Source organism: Budorcas taxicolor, chromosome 12 (genome assembly GCF_023091745.1).
Source record: "Budorcas taxicolor isolate Tak-1 chromosome 12, Takin1.1, whole genome shotgun sequence".
NCBI lineage: Eukaryota > Metazoa > Chordata > Mammalia > Artiodactyla > Bovidae > Budorcas > Budorcas taxicolor.
In genome coordinates, this window is record NC_068921.1 from 83,847,060 (window position 1) to 83,867,418 (window position 20,359).

The 20,359-nt window shown below is 42.3% G+C and overlaps 1 protein-coding gene across 1 annotated transcript in view; it reads left to right on the plus strand.

The window, feature by feature from the left end:
• The first annotated feature begins 551 nt into the window (after positions 1–551).
• The window catches only part of TNFSF13B (TNF superfamily member 13b), a 29,420-nt gene continuing 9,612 nt past the window's right edge, over positions 552–20,359 (plus strand). The window contains exons 1-3 of the mRNA XM_052650322.1: positions 552–869; positions 961–1,051; positions 18,318–18,374. Coding sequence (XP_052506282.1) covers positions 552–869; positions 961–1,051; positions 18,318–18,374 — 466 coding nt within the window. The remainder of the gene's footprint in view (positions 870–960; positions 1,052–18,317; positions 18,375–20,359) is intronic.

A 20,359-nucleotide genomic window follows, 5' to 3' on the forward strand; every position in this document is an offset into this window, starting at 1 on the left:
TGAAGCACTTAGCTTATCTGACCTTCACATGGATTATCTTTATCACATTTAGCAGGAGTTTATTCCTGTTCTTTCCCGCTTCTCTACAAAGTCACGTGGCCCCAAGTGGACCCAGTCCTCTCCTAATGCCTGAGGGGCAAGCTCTTCAAACACTTTCCTGTCTTAAAAGCTCCCCAGAGAGTGCTGGTCCGAACTGCCAGTTCCCTCCCCATCAGTAGATCTTCAGGCCGCCCCCGCCCCACCCCGGGTCTGTGCATGAGTGTTCTGAGATGCCATTAAAATTCTTACAAAAACTGAAAGTGAAATGAGGAAGACCGATTGAGCAATCGGATAGAAGGGTGAATGCCAGGAAGACCTAGCCTACAGTTGGGGCAAGAGATGCAGCCGCGACAGAGAGCAGAAAATTCAGGAGAACTCGCCCCAGGGCGAGCGCCGCCGGGCTGGGCCGTGTAGTCAAAGTGGGACATCTACAAACCCAGATAACAGGAAATGATCCATTCTCTGTGGTCACTCAGGCTAGGGGCCCCAACCTGCAAAGTTCAAGGAGGGAAATGGATGACTCCACCGGGGAGCAGTCCCGCCTTTCTTGCCCTCAGACCAGAGAAGAAATGAAACTGAAGGAGGGAGGCTCCGTCCTGCCCCAGGAGGAAAGCCCCTCCGGCCGGTGCTCCAAAGATGGAAAGCTGCTGGCCGTGACCCTGCTGCTCGCCGCCTCGTCCAGCTGCCTCACGGTGCTGGCTTTCTGCTGGGTGGCGTCCCTGCAAGCGGAGCTGGGCAGCCTCCGGGCGGAGCTGCGGGGGCGGCCGGGCGCCCCCCAGGCCGGAGCCGCGGCCCCGCGGGAGGCTCCCGGCGTCACCCCCGCCCTGAAAGTGAGTGTGCCGCAGTAGCCGCAGCCCCCCGCCGCCGCCCCCGCCCCAGACCCCGACGCCCAGCAGTAACGTGGTGGGGCTTTTCTCTTAGCAGCGGATCTTTGCACCCCCAGCTCCGGGAGAAAGCAATTCCAGCCAGAGCGGCAGGAGCAAGCGTGCCCTGCAGGAGGCAGAAGAAACAGGTACGTTTGCGGGGGAACAGAAGCGCCCAGGGGTCCGGGCTCCAGGGCTCAGGTGAGGAGGAGAGCATCCTGTCTGGGAGAGGGACGCCGAACAGAAGCCGGAGGCTGGAAAAGGCATCCCAAGCCCGTGTGCCCCCCAGGGCGGAGCCAAGCCCTGGCCGGTGTCCTGGGCTGACCGCGTGTGGGAGCACCTTTTGGGGGCATCCGTCTGTGCGGCGGCGCTTAGAGCACAGAAGAGGGGAGAGGGGCTCACCTCTGCGCTCAAAGAGAGAGCTCGCGCCCACGTCAGGAGCACCGTCTGGCAGTCCCCGGGCGGGGGCGGGGGGGAAGCGCCAGGAGCTAGTCTGGAGTGAGGTTTGGTCCAGACGAGGGGCAGACTGCATCTCCGAGGGGCGTAGCTGCTGCGAACCCACGTGGAGACCAGGCAGGTGCACGTTGGTGCTCTATGCGATTTCTTCCCTTTGCAAAAAGAAGCCTATTTTACACACTGGGGCACAGAGATTTTAAAGCTTTTCCTTATTATAATGCTCTTCCAGGAGCCCCGCAGGTTTATAATCTGTAATAGTTCTTTTTAGTGATTTCTACCTGCTCCAGAGACATCTCAGATTTGGGAGGGGAGACACCCCAAACTTTCAGCCTCAGTTCCTTCATGTCAAGGATGGAAAAGAGAATTTGCATTGCATCACTAATATTGCAATTTAAGAAACCCTTCGTGCTGTTTCCCTTTTATATTACAGGAGCAGTTTTTGAAGCCCTAGAATGTGCCAGGCAGGCTGGTATGGGGGAGAGGTGGTGTCGCGTCTCCCGTTTCCTTTAACCTTAGTGCTGACTATGAGGCCAACTGATCAGGTGTCATTATTTACCTGTATTTGCACTTTGAAGGAGAGTGCTTGAGCGACAGATTAGGTGTTCTGCCTCTCTCTCTCTCTCTCTCTGACACACACACACACACACACACACACACACACACGATGCTCCTTCTGTAAACGTATTTTTCACTAAACGCATTATTCATGGAAAAAATTCCTCCTTAGTTTTATACGGCAATACATTTTGTATCTGCTTATCATACCCCCATGCCAGTTGTCAGAAACAACTGGGTTTATACATTTTAAAACTGGAAAATGCTCCTATTTTTACTATACTCTAACATCCTTATTTTCATATTTTGCATTTTGTCATGCATATTTTCTGCATAATTGAAAAAATACGGCACATATACTGTGGCATATTTTTGTGTTGACTTATTGCACAATAAGCTTTTTCCTTATTTCTAAGTAATTCTCACATATACTAATTTTATTTGTCTTATAATTATGATCATTTCCATTTTTTTTTGGTAGAATGGAACATGTCAAAATTTTTGTGCAAATCTCTTTGTTTCTGAGGAATTTTATGCATATACTCAATATAAATTCCGTAGATAGAATGTCTGAGCCAAAGAGGATGGACATCTTTATCACCCTTGCTACCTGTTGCAACATCCAAATGAATTACAAATGAATGCAACAGAGATGCAGTGTGCAAGTTCTTCACATTCTTACACGCTTTACCTTTAAAGACATATTTTGGCTAGCTCAGGAGGTGAAAAATAGTGCCTCAAATTTAATTTGTGGCTTGCTTACAAATAAGAATTATCTTCTTTTTGCATATTTTGGTAGCTTCTAATTTTATCCTCTACTAATTTTTATAACTTCCCTCACTCATCTGTCCTATTTTTAAAATAATTTTGAATAAGCTCTGTGTTAGGCATCTTGTTTATCAAAATTTTGATGTAAATGTTTTCACAATATTTTGCTGCTTTTTAGAACTTGTACAGACATCTTGCATCTGTATATTTTAATGTGATAGCTTTTAAAAAATTTTCTGTAAGATATCAAAGTTAAAATACATATTTATCCATAATCTCTTAAAGTAGTTTGCTATTTTTTATGCTATTTTGACTTTTTTCTAGTAATTTAGTGTTGTAGTTTGGTATTAAATCCGTTAGTCCTGGAGTTTATTTTGGAGAATCATGTTATACTCGCCTTAACTTCTCCTTTCTTCTCTTACTTTTTCCTTCCAAAGTGTTGCTAAATATCTAAACCAAGTTAATTAGACGATTCTTTTTAATTCATTTGCATTGAAACACTTACTATATTATATTGAGTTCCTCATATACAGTTGAGTCTATTTTGAGACTGCTTTTTTCATTGATTTATTATCCGATTTATCGGCATTAAACATTTTAAGGAATTTTGTAAAAAGTGAGCTTCAGCATCTAGTAGGGTGAGAATGCCTCGTTCTCCTTCAACCTTGTCTGCTAGTACTCTTGCCCATAAATTTATTATTAAAAATAAACCCTAGCTCGCCCATTCCAAGAGGATGTAGACCCATTACAGCAGATTTAAGAAGGAAAAAACTGAATAAGAAATGAATAACTCCCTAAGTCCCACTTCCCCAAAATATGTTCTATTAATCTATTAATATTTTAAAATTTCATCCCGTGTGAATGTTTTTCCACATTTGTGTTTCTAAGGCGTCCAAAAATGATATACTCACAAAAATTTTTCCCCAAATAACTTTCAATGTTTAGAAAATTTGGAGAATAGCAGAAAATTCTAACCAATGAATAAGAATCCACCCAGTTTCCATAGCACAGATGTAATCACTATTATCAATATCCTGGTTTATCTCAGATTTTTATAGAACGTTAATGGAGCGTATATATGGTATATATGTGTATTATATTTATGTATGTATATTGTGTATATATACAGTACAAACTGCATAGATATGTACAGTATACACATTGCATATTTAGTTATATATGCAGTACTTAGTTACATATGTATCTCCATGTCTCTCTCTACATATACTTATAGCATTCATGGATCCCAGAGGAAAAATTTAAAGATGAGAAACTCAATGACAGTTATTATCAGCAAGTCTTGACAGTAAAATTGACTTGAATGTTTCATCCTTTCAAGCAGGGAAAATGTCCATTTTGCTTAGCACTACTTTAAAATTTGTTTATGTATATACCAAGAAGCTTGTATGAAGCTACATGATTTTCCTTTGTTTTCCGTTTGGTAAGGTCCTTCTTTGGGAATTGAGGAGGTTCTATGCAGTTTGAATCTATGGAACTTTCTTTGGTTCTTGATTCCATTCTAGTTGTGACTTATTTTAAGTAAAGCTCAAAAGCCTTAGGTTATCCCTTTTAGTTTTAAAATGTTAGTTTTCATTTCATTTATTAGTTATCTATATATGTTTAGATACATTTTATTGGAATTTTATAAAGCCTATAACTGAGGAAAAATGAATTTTCACATTTTGAATTTATCTATTCAAGAATTTTTAATATCTATGTTAAATATAGAAGTTTAAATTCCACAATAAGGCAGTTTTCCTTATATAGGTTTCACTATTCTTTCATGATTAATTTAAAAATGTTACTGTTACTTTGGAGCCTTGGCATTTTCAAATTGCTTGTTAAACTGTTTAAAAAAATACAATTTTCAAGTAAATGATGTATAGTATTTGACCTCACACTTATTTTTAAGCCACACCAGGGCACTTAGTGGATTTATAACTAACAGAATTATAATATTCTTCTAGATTATTCCTAGAATATTCTGCTTTCTCACGTCAGTTTTGTCATCATTTTATAACCATGCTCAAAAGTTTCACAGCTAAATATGGTTAAGTAATATACCAGAATGTTACCCATTCTTATTTTCCTATAAATCCAACCCAGATTTCAGCAGGCATCTCAATTTTATTGGGTATATATTCAATTTGTAAGTAAATTCCAGTATGTTGTGGGCTAGAAAGTCTGACCTCTCCAGAACACAGCAAGCCTAGTTCTTTCAGGATCTGATACTCATCACAGATCACCTAGGAAGGTTCTTTTCATTTGTGTGTAGGCTATCTGTACAACTAAATAGTAGAGACTTCTGTGGTCTGGTCCCATTTCTCCGATTGTACAGTCATCATGATACTTGCACCCTGTAGGTATTCCATGAACATGCATGGATCAGTTTAGGGCTCAATATGAAATAAGATGGAATGATTCAGGAATGATTTGGGATCACTTTGCTTCCCCCATGGCTCAGCCATAAGGAATCTACCTGCAACGTAGTGGGTACAGGAGATGCAGGTTCAATCCCTGGGCTGAGACGATCCCCTGGAAGAGGAAATGGCAACCCACTCCAGTATTCTTGCCTGAAAAATCCCATGGACAGAGGAACCTGGCAGGCTACAGTCCACAGGGTCACAAAAGAATTGGACACAGCTGAGCGACTGAGCGCCCAGCACCAAGTGACATCATTTGGCGGGGGGGTGGGGCGGGGTTGGGGGGGGGTAGGGATTTTCCCATATTTCTTCATTTGTCAAGTTTTGATCAAAGACTCTCTTATGAAATTTTTAAAACTTGACCTTTTAAAGAACTGCTTAACCAAAGAAGAGCTTGATCAGAAGACTCAAGTCCCAGGGGTGTGATCTGGAAACCCCTTGCCTCAGACTCTCTCGCTACCCCAGGCAGAGGCAGTATTTGGGCTCATTGAAAAGCCAGAGAAGCTCCCCTATTCAGCGACTTCTTTAACTATAATTTCATGGATGGTTAAATTTTTTTTTAATTTTAATTGATGTATTCTTTACATACTCAGAAAAGGGCACGTATCTTCAAGTCAGTGAAATTCACAAACTGCACGTCAGTACATGAAGGGCAGCACCCCCATCAGCCTGCACCCCAGTTAGCACTCCTTGCAGACACCCCCACCCCACCCAGGAGCAAAAGCACTGCTTTCACTTAAGTCTAGAATTTGGTGCTAGGGCTCCAGTTTTGCTTTTCTTAACTATGTTGTGTTTCAAATGAACGTCTTAGCAAGTTTCCTATGTTTCATAAGAATTTCTGACTGTAGTCTAACAAACAGAAATGTGGGGAAATCCAGGAGTAAAACTGCCAAATGGCTTATAATAGCCAGAAATTCACTTTTCAGCCCATAAGTGTATTTGGAGATAGTCCCATTTAAAAAAAAAGCCCTAAAGTGACACAGCTTTGAAGATATCATGCATGAATGTTTCTTCACTGATGGAGTCACAGTGATCCATGCATTGAACCTGAACTTAACTGTGATTCTCTTCATAAGAACCTAAAGATAATCAGCTTGAGAGTCCATCAAGAAAGTGAATTCTTCCAAATGCGTTTCTACTCAACTCTAACAGTTCACTAATAAAATGAGATGACCTTTTGCTTTCTCCCTTGTTCAGTAGGGAATTTAAAAGTTATCGGAAACTCATGTGTTTCAGATTATGGAAAGACAAAAATATTTTCATTAATATTTATTATACTTGTCTCAATTTTAATAACAAAAATAGTGGTGAAAGCATGAGGATTTTAAAGAAAGTAAAAACAAGAGCAGAAAAAGAATTGCTCATATTTTATCTTGCAAATATTTCCTGTAAGATTCAGACCATTCTACTTTGTATTTCTCCATTTTTAAAATAAACTTTTTGAAATTATTTTAGAATTACAGAAAAGTCACAGTAACAGTGCAGTGAGTTCCCTTATGACCACATCCAGTTCCCTCCAAAGTTAGCATCTTGTTACCTTGGTGCCTTTGTCACAGCATAGAGACCAACACTGGGATTTAACTAAACTCCTGAAAGTGTTAGTTGCTCACTCATGGCTGACTCTTTTGCAATCCCGTGAACTGTAGCTTACCAGGCTCCTCTGTCCATGGGATTCTCCAGGCAAGAAAACTGGAGTGGGTTGCTCTGCCCTCCTCCAGGGGATCTTTCCAATTCAGGGATTGCATCTGGGTCTCCTGCACTGTAAGCAGATTCTTTACTGTCTGAGCCAGCAGAGAAGCCCTGACTTTGAATTTCACCAGCTTTTCCCCTAAATGTCTATGTATGTTCCAGGAGCCATCCAGGACACCACAATGCATTTGATTTTTTTTTTTAAATCAGAGTTTTGAATATAATAAATATGAGTGCGTGCATGCCCAGTCATGTCTGACTCTTTGCAACCCAGTGAAATGTAGCACACCAGGCTCCCCTGTCCATAGGGTTTTCCAGGGAAGCACACTGCAGTGGGTTGCCATTTCCTCCTCTAGGGGATCTTCTTGACCCAGGAATCAAGTCTGCATCTCCAACACTGGCACGTGAATTCTTTACCACTGAGCCACCTCCACCTCCTTAATAGACATAAATTAATGCCTAATATGGTAACTTAAATATTTCCCTGGGGTAAACATTTCTATTGTTAAACATAAGTGTGCACGCTAAGTCACTTCAGTCATGTCCAACTCTTTGTGACCCCCCTGGACTGTAGCCCACCGGGCTCCTCTGTCCATGGGATTCTCCAGCAAGAATGCTGGTGTGGGTTGCCATTTCCTCCTCCAGGGGGTCCTCCTGACCGAGCCCACATCTCTTGGTCTCCTGCGCTGGCAGGCGGTTTCTTTACCATTAGTGCCACCTGGGGAAACAGAAATATATCAATACTGGGTTGTTGTTGTTTTCTGAGTCTTGAAATCCATCGTCCATTTCCCTTGCAAGAAAAGACAGGATGTCTGAGGGGTCTGTAGCATCCAGTCTTTGCTTAATCGACATTTTGGTCTCAGCTGTAACTTCCAAGGCTGTAAAAGGCGTGTTGCAAGTATGCAGTGTGTAACTCAACCATCCATTCTGTCCCCAAATGGGCCTGCAGCCTCTTACCCAGCAAGGGCGTGTGCTTTCCTAGAACAGAAACAGATGGTTGCTGTCATGGTGATCTTTGACCAGAGCCTTCCCTGTGTGTTATTTTTCTTGTCCCCTGCTTCAATAAGGAGAGACTTCTTTTCAGTGTTGCAAGAGCTGGCTTCTGTTCAATTTCCACAAAAGTATTTAAAATGCAAATAGTGACCTGATAACCACATCTCTGAACCCTGTTCTTATCAAGTTTAAAGTTTTGGGAAACTGAAGAGCCAGGAAGCAGATCAACCAGGGTAGCCAGAAGTGATATTGTGTCTCTTCCAACCTTCCCTAAACTCAGAGGTTCCTAACACTGTGCTGGTTGTTGGGTATTGATCAGAGAACAAACAGATGAAAGTTTCCTGCCCATGGGATATCACATTGCAGTGAGGTGGGAAGCCACAGAAAACAGTCAATAAACATAATTGATGAGTAAATTATAATACTTGAAAATAGCAAATACATTGCAAAAGTGAACATTTTAGGGCGAGCTTAAGAGAACCAGCAGAGTTAAGGGTGAGGAAGGGCAAGGGGATGTGTCTCTATTTCAAATAAGAGAGGCCAGGGTAAGTCTTTCTATCTAATTCCCGAAAGCTCAATTGTTCTTTATACTTTTCAACATTAAAAAACTTCAGACATGCGTAGGTTTCCCATGTGGCACAGTGGTAAAGAATCCAGTGCAGGGGACACAGGAGACTCAGGTTCAACTCCTGGGTTGGGAAGATTCTCTGGAGGAGGAAATAGCAACCCACTCCGGTATTCTTGCCTGGGAAATCCCATGGACAGAGGAGCCTGGTGGGCTACAGTCCATAGCGTCACTCAGCACACATGAACACATAGGTATTTTAGAAATAAAGTCATAATGTTGAGGGATGCTTTCTCATTAATAGTTCTGTAAAAATGGATGATATTCCTTTTAATGGTTAATTGCACTTTTTATGGGTCAAGTCCTACTTACACCATCTGTGTTGGTCAGCTGCTCTTTTGTTGTGGTGGGATTTCCTTTTTAAAACGTATCCGCATTTCTGAGGAGTTAGTTAGAGAAACAGACTTTTCTCAAAATAGAGGAAATGCTTACTGTGTAAAGCTCTGAGCTAGGCATTCCGGCACATCCAGAAAAGGGGAGAGATGAGTTCCATGTGAAAGCTCTGGGTTTGGCCCTGTGGACGCAGGATTATCATTTGCCCTATTAATAAACCCAGGAGATTGGCATCACTGTCTGCACTTTAGATGAGTGAACTGAAGCCCAGACGTAGTCAGTCCCTCCTACCAGCAACCCACTATTGAGTTGGAGACTAAGCTAGTGTTGCTTGAGCAACTCAGGATTCACTAAGACGACAACCGAGGTGTGAGAGGTGAGTGTGTGTGGCGAGGGTAAAGAAACAGGTTCGGGGCGTGTGAACCTTGGGGATCACTGCAGCGTCCAGGCGGAAATGTCCCCCAGGGACTGGACCATGCAACAGCCAACTACGCGATTTATTGCTACCTTTCTCCAGATAGTCAGCTGTGTTTCTACTTTCAGTTTTACCTTCCTTGACTTCAGACCTGTTGGCACGTTGTGTCATGAAGCTAATGTTCTTCACTGTTAAGTTAGGTTGCCCAGTGCCTCCTGAGTATTCCTCTTTAATAAAGAGAAATATCCTAAAATAATACAAAGAAGTCATGACGAGAGAAAAAGCATATCCTGTGGAGATGATGACTCAATGAAAGAACTGGTAACTTTAAGTTAAAATACTGACCATTTGCAAAATTAAACATGAACATAGCGTTTTTTGTTTTTGCTATTTTATTCTTGGGGCTTCCCTGGTGGCTCAGTGGCGAAGAGTTCACCTGTCAGTGCAGGCGATGCGATTTCAATCCCTGAGTCGGGAAGATCCCCTGGAGAAGGCAATGGCAACTCACTCCAGTGTTCTTGCCTGGGAAATCCCATGGACAGTAGAGTCTGGAGGGCTACAGACCATGGGGTCACAAAAGAGTCAAACACGACTTGGCGACTAAACAACAGCAGTTTTATTCTTAGTGCTTAAGAGGCTGTGCAGAGGGCTACCATCTGACATGCCCTGTGTTGCCTCAGGCATAGACCAAGAGTGGTGCATGACAATGTACGGCTAATCCAAGACTCTTTTTCTGCACATATACATGTAGGCCACGTGCAGATATATTTCTTTACTTCTATCACTTATATTTATTTCTACTGCATTTTATCAGCTTCATTCCAAGCCCTCCTAAAAGTCAGCACCACTTTCTTCCCTCCCCAGGGCCATTATGGTGCTGCCATCTTTCTGAATTCACCAGAATTGAGAGGCTGCTTCTATTATTATTTTTTAATTCTCCTTCAAACACATATACCCATTAGTCAGAAACTTTTAAATTTTTCTTGACAGTTTGTTTTGGTTGCTCCAGTTACGTAATTGCTTTTTAGACCAAATCGCCCACGTTACTATGTTTATTACCAGTCAACAGCTGAATCTTGACTCTCGTTCTCCGTTTGTGGTAACTGATTCTACACATAGACACATGGATGATCTTTCTCAAGCACAAAATGTGTTAGGCAAGCCCCTCTCAAGATTAAAAATTCCTAAATTTTTTTTTTCTGTTTTATACCAGGTCAAAAACAAACTTCTCAATTTAGCTCTCCAGAAATTCTTTTAAAACTCTTTCAACTCATATTGTTTCCTAAGCTACAAATAAGTAACTTAACAAAATTTGCTGGTAAGGCAAACTGCTTGTCTGTGATAATCAAACTTTATAATCCCATTCCCACTCTTCAAATTTTGTACTCCCACTCTGAGAGAAATGTTTATCCCCAAACCATGACTTCTTCGATTTCTTCATAATCTATGTCCAGCATTAGGTCAACGTGTGCATCTTTAAGGGGTTTCTCCTAATTAAATTTTTACAGCCACTGATTATTTATTCAAAACTAACTCAAGCAAAAGGTTTCCTCTGTGGCACTAGTGTTTAAGAGCCCTCCCTCCTATCAGTGCAGGAGACTAAGAGATGTGGGTTGGGGAGATTCCCTGGACAAGGAAATGGCAACCCAGTATTCTTGTCTGGAGAATCCCATGGACAGGGGAGCCTGGTGGACTCCTGGAGGGCTACCGTCCATAGGGCCACAGAGTTGGACACGACTGAAGTGACTTAGTATGAAAGCAGCTCAAAAAAATAAATAAATCGAATCCCTACATTTGCCCTGACTTCCGTATACTGAACGTTAGGCATCACTTTCAGAGTCCTCATTTTTAAAACATGCACAGTGTAATGTGTAAGAAGACAGAGGAGAGAAGAAAGAGAAAAGAAAACGAAGGATGGACATCTCATTCAGACTGAAGAGCTTGGAAGAAGTTTCTGGAGTGAGATGAGTGAGAACTGTGGGAGCAGGATATGGACAGAACACGGACAGTCATGGACAGAACGTGTGCAGCGGGGAAAGTTCAGGGTGGGCTGCTTCTCATGGGACCACACACAGTATGCAATACCTGCGTGCCTTGTGGTAGTTTCTATCCAGTTCAGCTTTGTGGAAATAAGGTATAAGAAGCTGACTCCGGTTTGAAAGGGCTTGATTCCAACACAGAATGCAGTACAACAGAGATTTGTTTGTTCTTTAATTGTTAAGTCATGTCCGACTCTTTGTAACCTCATGGACTGTAGCCCAGCAGGCTCCTCTGTCCATGGGATTTCCCAGTATTCCCAAGAATACGGCAGTGGGTTGCCATCTCCTATTGCAGGGGATCTTCCTGACTCAGGGATTGAACTTGCATCTCCTGCACTGACAAGTGGAGTCTTTACCACTGAGTCATCAGATATCAGCAATTCCATGAACTGTCAAGGCTCTTTTCCTGATTAAATGAAATTTGAATGTCATACTTTAAAAGGTGGCTTTCAACCTCAATCAGTCCAACCACTATTCCAATTATAAAGTTGGTTGGATTTTATTATATTAAATATTGAGCAATACTAAATGATTTCTGCCCTGAAAGTTCTTATTTTAGGAATTCTCTTTTGTAAACTAGTTTTGTTGTCAATATAATGTCTTGTTTTAGAAATATTTTTCACATGGTTTAATATTATGAGTGAATTTTCCTATGCTGTAAAACTGTACTTAAGATCAATCATTTGTGTTTCTCAGATCATTATGATATGTAATATATATACATAGATACACATGTACATATATATATATTTAGAAATATGTGTCTCCCCATTGACAGAAAAAGTTTTTAAAGTATGCTGCTGCCTTGCTTAGTTAAAAAGAAGTTTGAAAGACAAACTTTGCTCAAACTCTTTATAATTCCCCTCAATTGTAGCAGAGGGAAGATGTATAAAAGACATTTGAAAACCAAATGCCATCAATTAATACTACAATTGTTATTAATATTATGTTTCTTATTTTAGACTATGCATCCTCAAAACTCTTGTGGTTGAATATCTAAGCTATTGGGAGATTAAAAAAAAAAACAACAATGCTGCCCTTTTTTGACCTACTTTTCGTGAGCAGTAATCTATAGATCAGTCTAAGATCAGCTCTATGTTGAATTGGAAAGAAAGTCCTGAAAGACTTAACTGGAGATAAGTTGTTAATAGATACCATATGTCCTAAAAAGGGATTTCCCTGGTGGCTCAGACAGTAATGAATCTGCCTAAAAAGAAGAAGACCCAGGTTTGATGCTTGGATTGGGAAGATCCCCTGGAGAAGGGAATGGGAAGAGTTAAAAGGTGAAGAGGTTAAGAGAACTGATGGGGTTCATGAAACCTGAGTGGCATCTAACAAGGACAGGATGGAAGGTCCTGTTCTTATTTCCAAGAATGTGTGTCCTTGAAAAGCCCTGTAACTTTCTCCAGAATAAGGAAAACTAATGAAGAGCACTAGCTTCAGTGAGTATAATTCAAACCCTGCTATTAAACTGTCATTTTAATGTCCCCTTTTCTTTTCTGAAGGTTTTTTGAAATAAAAATTTCTCTTCATTGTGTATTTTCTTCTAAAAGTTATATTTCTGCTACCATGCAATATAATAGACCATTGGGTTTTTAAACAAAGATTTTTTTAAAATATATGGACCATTTTAAAAGTCTTTACTGGATTTGCTACAATGCTGCTTCTGTTTAATGTTTTGGGTTTTTTGGTCACAAGGCATATAGGATCTTAGTTCCCCGACCAGAATTGAACCTCTGCACCCTCTGCACTGGAAGGCAGAGTCTTAACCACTGGACAACCGGGGAAGTCCCCTGCTGCTGCTGCTGCAAAGTCACATCAGTTGTGTCCAACTCTGTGTGACCCCATAGACAGCAGCCCACCAGGCTCCTTTGTCCCTGGGATTCTCCAGGCAAGAACACTCGAGTGGGTTGCCGTTTCCTTCTCCAATGCATGAAAGTGAAAAGTGAAAGTGAAGTCGCTCAGTCCAACTATTCTTGACCCCATGGATTGCAGCCCACCAGGCTCCTCTGTCCCTGGGATTCTCCAGGCAAGAGTACTGGAGTGGGTTGCCGTTTCCTTCTCCAATGCATGAAAGTGAAAAGTGAAAGTGAAGTCACTCAGTCGCGTCTGACTCTCCCCGACCCCACGAACTGCAGCCTACCAGGCTCCTCGGTCCACGGGATTTTCCAGGCAAGAGCACTGGAGTAGGGTGCCATTGCCTTCTCCAGGGAAGTCCCCTAGACCTTTGTTTTTTGATGTGTAGGCTGTGGCCAAGTTCTAGTTGGGCTCTGGAGATTAAAGTCCAGGTATTTCATATTAGTTTGGTAGTTTCCAGACATCCCTCATTAGGTAAACCCCTTTCGGTCTGAGGCGGGGCAAGTCTACTGCAGGCATTTTATGGGAAAGGCCAAGGAGGGGGCTACTTGAAATGGTGTTCCTGTTTTGTAAAGATCTTCATTTACTCGTGGCCTTGCTGGGTCTCCATTGCTGAACGGGCTTTTCTCTGGTTGCCGCGAGTGGGGGCCACTACCCATTGCACTGCGTGGGCTTCTCGCGGCAGTGGCGTCTCTTGCTGTGGACTGTGCGCGCCAGGGTGCTTGGGATTCAGTGGTTGTGGCGCGTGGGCTCAGTAGTTGCAATTCCCGGGCTCTGGAGCACGGGCTCAGTAGCCGTGGTGCAGGGGTTAGTTGCTCCAGGGCATGTAGGAGCCTCCCAGCTCAGTGATCCAACCTGTGACTCCTGCATCAGCAGTGGACTCTCTACCACTGAGCCACCAGTGAAGCCCGGAAATCGTATTTCTAGTATTTCCTAGGTCTCTTTATCTGTTCCCTTGGCCTTCTTTCTCTCATAGTATCCTTCCATCGTGCTCCCAGATTATTTTGTTCAATACCATTAAACACAATAATGCTCATGGTACTGCTACTAATAGCCAAGACTGACTTTGCAATCATTTTGTCCCAGGTACACTACTAAGTGTTTCAGGAGCATCATCTCACTCAGTCTTAACAGTATGCATGTCCATGGCAAAGGAGAGATGGAGAATTTGGAAATTTGACTTTGACTTTGTCAACATCCTCTCCTTTTTCTGTGTGGAGGAAAAATTAGAGTTTTGCATGCTCCAGTTGGCGCCTGCATCCTCACAGAAGTTACCGTGGTCCCATGTGTGTAGTCATGCCTTAAGAGGTGTTTGTTAGGAAAGTAGGTGCAATATGGCAGCTCTAGACACTGAGACGTCAAGACGTCTTCAGTCTTGAGATGCTTGGATGTTCTGTTGTTCCTTTCTTTCACGCTGTCCTCATTCCCAGCTATTCTGCCTGCTATGGTGCGTTTCCATATTTGCTGTTGCAGAGGGTCTGCTGTAGGAACTGCAGTAATGAGTCACATTTCCCTGCTGCACAGATACTCCTGCTATGGTTTTCCAGCTTTTTAAAAGGAAAAAAATGGCACAAATGATCCTATTTACAAAACAGAAATTGGACCACAGATGTAGAAAACAAACTTACGGTTTTCAAGGGGGGGTGTGGTGGAGTAAACTGGGAATTGCGGTTGACATATACACACTACTGTATATAAATAAGGGGCTTCCTGGCGGCTTGGGAAGATCCCCTGGAGAAGGAAATGGCAACCCACTCCAGTACTCTTGTCTGGAAAATTCCATGGGCGGAGGAGCCTGGTGGGCTACAGTCCATGGGGTCGCAAAGAGTTGGACAGGACTGAGCGACTTCACTTTCACTTTTCTCTTTCTGGTGGCTCAGAGGGTAAGCAATCTCCTGCACTGCAGGAGATCTGGGTTCAATCTCTGGGTCACAAAGATCCCCTGGGAGAAGGGAATGGCTACAACTCCAGTATTCTTGCCTGGAGGATTTCAAGGACAGAGGAGCCTTGCGAGCTACAGTCCATGGGGTCACAAGAGTTGGGACACAGCTGAGCGCTAACACTTCCATGTGTAAACATGTAGCTAATAAGGACCACTGTATAGCACAGCGAACTCTGTTCAATGCTCTGTACTGGCCTATATGGGAAGAGAATCTAGAAAAGAGTGAAAAGTGAAAGTGTTAGTTGCTCAGTCGTGTCTGACTCTGTGCGACCCCATGGACTGCAGCCTGCCAGGCTTCTCTGTCCATGGGATTTTCCAGGCAAGAATCCTGGAGTGGGTTGCCATGCCCTCCTCCAGAGGATCTTCCTGACCCAAGGATTGAACCCAGGTCTCCAGCATTGCAGGCGGATTTGATAGCTTACGGTGAACAATGTTGGATTCGTGATCTCCGAAGAAGATTTGGCTTTGGGACCAGGGACCAGGCTTGATCACTCAAGAGCTTTTGTGTAGCAGAATTTTATTAAAGTATAAAAAGGGAGAGGGAAAGCTTCTGACATAGACATCCGAAGGGGGATGGAGAGCGCCCCCCTCACTAGTGTTAGCAAGGGAGCTGTATACTTTTTTAATTAGTTATTACAATAAATCAAAAAATGTCTCAAGGTTGTAAAAATTTTAGCAGACCCACTCTCACAATTTACATTTTAAGATAACAGGGTTAGAACTTAACAACAGAAAGATCCTACCAGACCTCTCCCATAATATACATTCTAAAATATCAGAATTAGTCAGAACGTTTTCAGGAAGCAGAAACTGTCCTCAACCAGGATACACTGTTGTTATATAATCCCTAGTACAGAGTTTAAACTGAGTTGTGTAATCATCAATTCCGGGCTTAAAGAAAAAAACAATGTTTTATGTGACTAAGACTAAGAAATGTAGAGGAAAAAAAAAAAAACAAAAACCAAAACAACAGTCTGTCATTTCCTCCTCCTTGAGAATTTCAGATCCTTATCTCCTCCTCAGGGACCCCCGACTTCTTATTAACCTGCCTAGGAATCGACTCTCAGATTCTTGACCATCTGAGCCACCAGAGAAGCATGTGTATAATGACTCACTTTGCTGTACACCCGAAACTAACAGAACATTGTAAATCAACTATACTCCAATAAAAAGAAATTTAAAAAAAAAGAGCCACAAGGTAGCCAAAGTGTTCTGCTCCTATCCAAACCATCAGATTAATATAAAAATGTGTTAGAAACATCTCGTGGTTAAAAAGGATTGCAGTTTTTAACATTACAGTTCTGCTTTTAAATACCAAAGAACATTTTCCGGCGGATTTTCTTATGTGATCACTGCCTTTAACAGCATTCTTTTTAGGCCTGTGCATTTGCGTAGCTTCAGAATATCACATGATTATCACATCTGTTATTCCATGGTTTCCGCTAATGATCTGTAGTGGGAGCTCTCCGCTGTGTTAGGCTCTTAAAATGTATACATTGTGAAGCATGTTTTTAAAGCATTACTTCAACTCTGAGTAAGATGGGTGGTATAAAATAATCTAAACTAATATTTTCTTAATTTAAAATAGGCACACTTAGCAGTACTCTTGCCTGGAAAATTCCATGGATGGAGGAGGCTGGTAGGCTGCAGTCCATGGGGTCGCTAGGAGTTGGACACAACTGAGCAACTTCATTTTCACTTTTCACTTTCATGCATTAAAGAAGGAAATGGCAACCCACTCCAGTGTTCTTGCCTGGAAAATCCCAGGGACGGGGGAGCCTGGTGGGCTGCCGTCTTTGGGGTCGCACAGAGTCGGACATGACTGAAGTGACTTAGCAGCAGCAGCTCCATATTCCATGTTTTTCGTAGATACTGCTGTGCTTCCTTTTTCCACAGACAGAGCACCTATTTTGCTTTTAACCTGAAGGCACTGTCTTCATTTAATAGAATAGCTATATATTATTTTGGGCTTTCCTGATAGCTCAGTTGGTAAAGCATCTCCTGCAATGCAGGAGACCCCAGTTTGATTCCTGCGTTAGGAAGATTCACTGGAGCAGGGATAGGCTCCCCACTCCCGTATTCTTGAGCTTCCCTGGTGGCTCAGCTGGTAAGGAATCCACCTGCAATGTGAGAGACCTGGGTTCGATCCCTGGGTTGGGAAGATCCCCTGGAGAAGGGAAAGGCTACGCACTCCAGTATTCTGGCCCGCAGAATTCCATGGGCTGTACAGTCCATGGAGTCACAAAGAGTCGAATATGACTGCGTGCCTTTCATACTGCACATTCTTTGATGCACTCTGGAATACTCTGTATGCAGTGTGCAATGTGAACAGATGTGAGTGGAGGTGTTCCAGATGCTTTACTGGTAATGCAGCTGCCTAGAGAAGTCTTCTATTTTACCTTAAAAAGATGTCGCAGCTCTCCTTCTCTTTCTAGTCCCAAACATTTTACCAAAAGCCTGACTTTGGCTCCAGAGTGAAACAGGCATGATTAAATTCAGGCCCCGTCACTGTCTATCCCTGGGGACTGGACAAGTTGTTTACACTTTCCAAGATGTAATTTCCAGTATGTAATTCTTAGGATTTTTGTGAAGTTGCCTGGATTTATACTAGCTCAATAAATGTTAGCAATTATTTTTATTTTCAGTAATGTTAATAGTGGTATTTTCAGTACTAGTCAGTTATGATTTGATGTTAGATTAAAAAAAATCATTTTAGAGTAATCTGATCATTTGGCTCGTATATTTAAGGGAATTGGAGAACAAATGACAGTAGCTAAACTTTCTTTCTATCCAGGCATATGTTTTAGAAGAAGTTCAGCTAAACTGTTTAGATGGTATTCCCTGGTGACTCAGAGGGTAAAGCATCTGCCTGCAATGCGGGAGACCCAGGTTTGATCCCTGGGTTGGGAAGATCCCCTGGAGAAGGAAATGGCCACCCACTCCAGTACTCTTGCCTAGAAAATTCCATGGATGGAGGAGCCTGGTGGGCTACAGTCTATGGGGTCACAAAGAGTCGGACATGACTTCACGTGTTGGCAAAATAATATAAAAAAAAAGTACTATATTTCAATAGCAGAGAGTTTTTCTAAAACTTGAATTTCAAGTATATACATATTGCATTTAAAGTACCAGTTATATTGAAATCTGTGGGCATATTTCCTAAAGGGATTTTAAGAACAGCATGTAGGCAGTGAGAAAGTATTGATAGGATTGATTAGGGGCCATTGGAAGAGTGGGCTTGTAGCTTTGTACTCTTGGTCGTCTTTGTTCCCTCACTATTTCTATTCATGTAACTAAAATGATATATTTTTGCTTTTCAGTCACTCAAGACTGCTTGCAGTTGATTGCAGACAGTGACACGCCTACTATACGGAAAGGTAATAAGCATTCGCAGGGACTTTTCCACTGAGAACCCAGTTCAGTCCAGTTACCTGCACATGTCATGCCCAAAACTTGGATTTGCACTCCACCTCAAATCAATGGTCTGCCTCAAAACTTCTCATAATCAGATTTAAGATAATAGATTCATTTAAAATAATTGGGGAATAAATATTTAGGCTCCTATAATAACCTAACAAAGAGAATTACCTTTGGGACACTAATACTGAGAAATTCTAAACAATTAGCATGTGATAAAGCAAAACTGGGGCTTCCCAGGTGGCTCAGAGGTTAAAGCATCTGCCTGCATTGCGGGAGACCTGGGTTTGATCCCTGGGTCAGGAAGATCCCCTGGAGAAGGAAATGGCAACCTACTCCAGTATTCTTGCCTGGAGAATCCCATCGATGGAGGAGCCTGGTGGGCTATAGTCCACAGGGTCTCAAAGAGTCGGACACGACTGAATGACTTCACTATGCACTAAAGCAAAATTAATACTAAATCAAAGTCAGGTTTTTATTTAGAAATGATTTTGGCTTCTTTGCCTCAAGATCATCTTCAGAAATATTCATTTCCCTGTTATATTAAGTCATAGAATATTTTAATAGGATGAAGATAAAGCAACATATAGACATTTATATTATTTATCGATAAGTATATAATATGTACAAATAAATAACATTTTTGTGATAAACCTTCAGTGTGAAATTATTACTTTATATTTTACATGTGCTGGTTAAAAACATACAATTTCCAGTTACAGTGTGGGCACCGGGGCTTAGCAGCAAATAATGCATATTTGAGTCCTCATTTTCACAGAATTTACCTTCTATGAGGGGAAAACAGAAAACAAGCAAATGAACAAGGAAAATCTATCTTGCATCTGTATTTTTCACTGTGACTTTATCTTAAGTGCAACCGCAATGCTAAAATACTTGAAGTTCTGTTATTGCCTATTGTTTGACATTTTCCAAAGTCCAATGTTTGCAACTTTTTTGGGGGTAGCAAATTGTCTCCTAAGAATTCAGATAGAGCCAGAAGAAGATTCGAAAGACCACTGAAAAATTATAACTTGGGAAAGTCTTGTTTTACACATTTGGCCAGAACCAAAAATGCTGTTCATCACCGTAAAGGATGCGGCTGCTCCTCCCCTGTGAGCTTGCACTTCACAGAGCCGTGGTCTTCCTGGTGCGGCGGCCACTCCACACTGACCCTCCCTGGAGGGTCCCGGGGCTTATCTGGACCCTTTGCCATGTGATGAGATGTGACTCCAGTGAATCTGGAATGTGTAAATAAATGTTAGTGTGTGTGGAGATTTCCGCAGTACTGCTTGACTGCACCCTGGAAATCATGGTATGCTGTGTTTTTCCTTTGTCATTTGTCTCAAGATATTGCTTCACTGGGGCTTCCCAGGTGATTCTAGTAGTAAAGAACCCGCCTGCCAATGCGGGAGACGCAAGAAACGGTGGTTGGATCCCTGGGTGGGGAAGATCCCCTGGAGGAGGGCATGGCAACCCACTCCAGTATTCTAGCATGGAGAATCCCATGGACAGAGGAGCCTGGTGGGTTACAATCCGTAGGGTTGCAAAGAGTTGGACATGACTGAAGCAAAGCCACTTAGCACACACGTTGCTGGGTTACACAAAGACTTATTTGCCTTAAAAATGCAATACTTATTTTGTTTTATATTCAACGTCAAGTATTATGGTAGGTAGAAACATATTTCCTCAAATGTGTCCACACCATAATCCCCGAAACCTGTAAGTTTATTACTTTATCTGGCAAAGGGACTTTGAAAATATGATCAAAATAAGGAATTTGGGCATATTATCCTGGATGACTTGGGTGTTTCCAGGTGGCACTAGTGGTAGAGAATCCGCCTGCCAATGCAGGAGACCCAGATTCAATCCCTGGGTCAGGAAGACGCCCTGGAGAAAGGAATGGCCACCCACTCCAATATTCTTGCCTGGGAAAACTCACGACAGA